This window comes from Cupressus sempervirens, chromosome 10 (assembly GCF_028749045.1).
Source record: "Cupressus sempervirens isolate cs-2001-9-10 chromosome 10, ASM2874904v1, whole genome shotgun sequence".
Classification (NCBI taxonomy): Eukaryota; Viridiplantae; Streptophyta; class Pinopsida; order Cupressales; family Cupressaceae; genus Cupressus; species Cupressus sempervirens.
The window spans coordinates 826,529,804-826,535,428 of record NC_143127.1 but is presented as its reverse complement, the minus strand read 5'-3'; the positions used below and the strand labels follow the sequence as shown (position 1 = coordinate 826,535,428).

Below are 5,625 nucleotides of genomic sequence, written 5' to 3'. Positions count from 1 at the left end.
TTGATCTCATTGAATCTACTCCGCAGGGTTTTTATCTATTGTTGTAAACCATACCGCTCCCTTCCCCAATTTCAATGTCAAAAAACTTACAAACAAACGTAACGCACAATGCACCAAGTTGAAACGGCTCTCAATATAAAACTTAAAAGGTCATTAATAGTGAAAAAATACTCTTAGGATGAGAACTCTCGGTAAAATATGGTTAAAAGATGGAAATTATCTTGCCTATTCTATTCTATTTCGCGTTTTCCTGTTGATATTTATAATAAGTTCTTCCATATTCAGTTTCAATGTTTACGAGCTGCCATTAATGGTGGCCTGCAAACTACTTTAAAAGCCTCTTGTGCATCTTGCAGAAAAAAAAGCAAATAGACTAGTAACCTGGGAAATTAGTTTCAACTTCTTTTCCTTACAGATCTTTGCGTCTTATAAAAAAAGAACAGCCATTGTTGCAGAGGGTCATATCTATGTTAACATGGATCCAAATCACCGATACCATAAAATTTCAGAAAGAAAATTAAAAACATAAAGAGACTGCGAAGAGAACGAGTTGAAGACATTTAACTACCATTAATATTAGGCATTAATTTTATTATATTACTCTGTTTATCCCTTTCATGTGCCTCTTCCATGTTTACATGAAAAGGTGAACACAACTACTTGCACAGTTTTGTTATTGGCTACTTAAGTCTAATAGCTTGGAGCTTTTCATTATTGGGTAGTTTCAGAAATCCTTCAGAGCTTGGAAGATCTCAATTCAGCCATTGTGTGAGTTATCCTTACAATGTTTGGGGAAGACCAGTTTCTCCAGTTGCTATAATGTTTAAGATTATGCAATTTAGTGACTAGGAAAAAAGTCTAGAGCCTAACTTGTCCAAAATTTGACATCCAAAAAAATAGATACTGCAACTAATCCTATAACAATTTTATTTTTCTCCGTGAAACCTCTTTCTATAAAACTAAATCCCTGAGCAGCTGCATAGGACCCCAATCTTATTGAAGATAAAAAGATTTCAACTGATCCTATAACAATTTTATTTTTCTCCATGAAGCATCTTCCTATAAAACTAAATCCTGAGCAGCTGCATAGGACCCCAATCTTATTGAACCCTAGTATAAGGCTCTTTGTATTTCATGATTGAAGCACTTGTGCCCACGGCTGAAGGAAATACCATTAGACGAATCAACACACAGCGAAAGCCCACTAATCTCTTATTGATAGTAATGTCATGAATGCTTCTTTTTTTTTTATTCTCCAAAAATTATTATTAGCGAAATTGTTAACTGGTTGGCAAGTAAGAACAAGAAGATTTCCACAATCCATATGAAACTATCAAATATTATGTTTTTGGATTCAATTGTGTGATTATTTTTGCATCAAAATCTTGGATCACACTCTGCAATCCATCATCACGATAAGAGAAAGAGAGCTTCATGAGAAAGTGACAGATCACAGAGTGTGATCCGAAATGTCAATGCAAAAAAAATCACACAATTGAATCCAGAAGTATAATATTTAATGGTTGGCAAGTGCAAACTAAGTAAAACAAACACAGGATACAACACAAACAAGTACTTGTCGCTTATCTCACTTATGCATGGCAACGACAACAAAAGGAATTCGAAATAGATTTTGAAATACTACACAAGGATTAGATAAGAAAGATTTCGGCAGAAGAATGTCCCAAATGTTACAGCCACAGGATTGATCAGATTGCTTTAAAATGTGGGAAATCCAAACCAGTAAAGGCCTTGTGACTCTATTATGACATAATACAATCTTTAAATAGAAAACCCATAAGTCTATCAATGGGCACCTCATACATTTTCAAACTCTTAATATCTGAAGTTTGTTTGCAAATGCAATTGCAACCCAATCTGATTGTGTGGAAGACCACTGTAACTGATTGATTTCTGCAGTTGCGGTGTAGGCCAATATTGGATCAAGCCCTCCTTCGCCAGGCTGGTTTATGGAAGATAAGTCCCATATTAAAGCTTGCGAGTCATCTCCTGCAGTACAAATATGACTAGAGCTATGAGGAGCCCATGCAAGGGCATTAACACTTGCTTGGTGCCTTTGAAGCTCTGCAACAGGTACAGTGGGAAACCTAATATCCAAAACCACTACTTTAGAGCTATCCATAAGAATGGTGGCCATGTATCTAGGATCCCTTTTGTTCCAAGCTAAACGCAACAATGGCGTGTCTGGTTGAGGGCTTTCATAGATGATAGTAGAGTGTTCCTTATCCCTTAAATCGAAAACCCTAACAGAGCCATCTGCTGAAACTGAAGAGAAAACGCCTGGTCCACCCCAAGCAATATCATATACCTCCTTATCATGAGCAATTAGCTGTGTATCCACCACCTCCTTTTCAATGTCCCAAATGGTGCAAGTTGTATCAATGCTACAAGTTCCAATTTGCCTTGGCTCGGCATCATTCCAATCAAAAGAAGTTAGGGGAGCAGAAAACTCACTGTTTTTATTGTTATTTAACAAGCTCTTCAGCTCAACCCTGTCCTCATTAATTTGCCATATACGAAGATAATCTCCAGTAGTAGCCAGAATATCTGTTTTTTGACATTCCTTATCAGGAATAAACATTATCTTGGTTGCAGGATAAGGGTGATCAAATACCAGTCTGGAATCACTCTTTATCTCACCCATTTCCTCATCAAGTTGCACAATTTCTACTCGATTGTTATAATCCTCAAGGAAACTACCAATTGCAAGACGGAATTTCTTGTCCTTGCGGGTGCTCCAGTTCATGCCATATATTTGCCAAGGAGCTTCATATGTGTAGATTTGTGATGTCTGATCTGATGCCATTTAGGATATACTGACCAATACAGCTGCAGAAATTATTTTAACGCTAATGTCCCGATCTGTACAAAATGATTGCCAATATGACCTATTAGAGGAAACCCACGAAAATTTCTCAAGCAAAGCGTGAACACGTAATTGGAAAAGAGGCAAGGCTTTAACACATAATTGGAAAACAGGGGAATCTAACTACACAATTGCAAAGATATAATGTACTGCAAAGAAGGGAAGACAAACTTTTGAATAAAGAATATCCAAGCCAAAATTAGATGTCAGGGAACAAAGTCACAGGAAAAGATCTATTCTGAACAAAAATCTTCCAAGTGCTTGTTAACATCAAATACTTGGTATTTTGGAAGATTATTCGCCTATGAAATGCAATAGGTGGCAACTATAACCCAACAGAAATAAGAGATTAAAGCACCAAGTCGGAAAATGGTGGAAACTAAAGATAGATAATAGCTTGCCTGCAATTACACATCCAATATTGAAAGTACCAATTCTAAACTATAGATTCTTGTATGATTAGTAAACAATTTGAGGGTATGATAAGGATCTGAACACTTGTTTCCAGAGATATAGTTTATGTATGATGCGTTGGAAAACATATGGGTTAGCAGTGTTGGCCAATATTTAAAAACCAAGCAAGTTTCGGGTTGAGTATCACTGAGATGAGTGACCTCTTCGGTGGCCCAGGTCCTCCACCCTTTATTAGGGTTTGAACCTTCAACCTCACCGGCTAAACTTAAAGAAAGAAAAATCAAGCCTAAGACCATATTGAAGAGAAGAAAGATGTGAGATTAAAACCTGAGCCTTCAAGCTTGATGAACAACAATATTCTCAATAGCAACATATTGATCATTAATACAGAAAATCCAAACCCAGCGGTGTTGGTATTTACTATTTGACCTCTATAACTGACTTTATAGGGGGGTACCAAAGCTCCCCAAATCAAGTCCTCGGTAAAGGCTTGGATCGGGGCAATCAATATATTCACAGAAAGAAAAAGACCTATTGTCGTTACCCAAGTTCTAGCACCATACCAGGTCTTCCTCCAGATTAAAATAAAATAAAAGTCAGCATGACCTTCCTCCAACTCAAACCATAAGTATAAGCGACTAAGATCTTCCTCCAGCTCAAAAAAAAATCCAAAGACGTGATCAACCAGGTCTTCTTCCAAACTGGGCGTCTTTGGATTAGTTGCGGGCATTCGTAAAATAAATAATCCTCATTTTTCGAAAATATAAAATATGGGTTTCTTAGTTTCCTGTAGCTGAGCAATATAACCTAAATAAAGTGTTAAAACTTCAAAACGATTTTGATTAAGCCCAAATTCATTGTACAAATTCATTGTACAAATCCTTGAGCAGAAAACCATAATTCCATTATAAGAAAATGTCCCGCAGTGCATTCCAATAAAATGGGCGGTACTGAAAATCATTGCTTACCTCTATTGGCTTTGGTAGTGACGCAGATTGACCTCCAGATATCCTAAGGTTGCCCGCTTTCAACTCAAATGCATCCCATGAGATCTCCTGCACACACTTTTGGTGTAAGCCGGAGAGATAAATACATCCGAAAGCAGCACAAAGACTCAAAGAGAACGAGGAAAATAGGCTGTTTTGACTTAATCAATTCATAGGAAAGGGGATCGAAAGCCATCTAGCTTTCCATCTTTGACTATTCAACTTTATAATTATTGCAAATGTATTATTTTTGTTTCTGGCAGGAATCACATTGAAAGTCAGCTTGACTGGTAAGTTACTTCTCCCATTGAATATAGGAATAGTTTTGTTAGGAATAGGTGTGTTAGATAGGCTGAATTTATCAAATCAGATTAACACTTGTATCTAGTAGGCCGAAGGGTTTCACTAATTGTTGATCCATTCGATTAGATCACTTACTACAATTAACAATATTTGGCTATTCTATAGATCAATGTATCTGAAAATACATAATAATAAATGAATGCACTAATATGTTGTTAGTCCACATATGGATCTTAATTTAAACTTTCAAAATTTGACTACTTTTCCTATTCATAATGGTAAAGGATCAAGTATGTGTCTTTTCCTTATGATCTTTTCCAAAAATAATGCATTTCAAAGATGATCATGTTCAAGTTGGACCAAGTTCATTTGGGTTCAAATTAATTCAATATGGTTCAGTTGGTACACTTAGTTCAAAATGAGCCTTGAACCACCTTGATCTAGTTCAAATAGGTTCAATGGAAACATACAAACTGCAGATTGAATAATGCAAGTATATGTGGGTTCAACATGGTTCAAATCAATTCAAACGGGTTCACAAAGGTGCATAGTGTTCAAATTAATTCAATAGGTTCACAGATTTGATTTATTCGCTACTCCAAATTACGTGACTTTCATGGACTTTGGCCAAACCAATGTTTCCTCATTTATAATATATTGGAAATGTTTTTCACACTTTATTACAAAGGTTGGAGATGGCACAAACATCACATTATATAAACTTTAAAGAGGTGTGTTGGCAATGTTGATTCATCTTATCAATTAAAGGTTGAAGGTATGGCAGGGATGCAACTATTGTAGAATGTAGGGAATACAATTGGTATGGTTATCTAATAAGGTATCTACATTAATGATAAATATTGCAATTTTACTATCATGGTTGCATGATAGAGATAATGGGAGTGTTGAAACAATAGAAACTATGCACAGGTTTGAAAATCTGAAACTCCTCCAACTTATTAAAATCATAAGGTGATGAAATATTTTAGATAACTGAAATGGGCAATGTTTTATTCATGTAAACATCAATATCAG

At 35.9% G+C, this 5,625-nt stretch overlaps 1 protein-coding gene across 1 annotated transcript; it reads right to left on the bottom strand.

Moving 5' to 3' along the window:
• Positions 1-1,629: 1,629 nt before the first annotated feature.
• LOC149536494 (WD repeat-containing protein LWD1-like) lies at positions 1,630-4,362 on the bottom strand. Its single transcript, XM_089804024.1, has 2 exons — positions 4,270-4,362; positions 1,630-2,883 (listed from the first exon to the last, which is right to left on the bottom strand). The coding sequence occupies exon 2, from the start codon at positions 2,825-2,827 to the stop codon at positions 1,829-1,831; it is 999 nt and encodes a 332-aa protein (XP_089660150.1). The 5' UTR covers positions 2,828-2,883; positions 4,270-4,362; the 3' UTR covers positions 1,630-1,828.
• Positions 4,363-5,625: the final 1,263 nt, after the last annotated feature.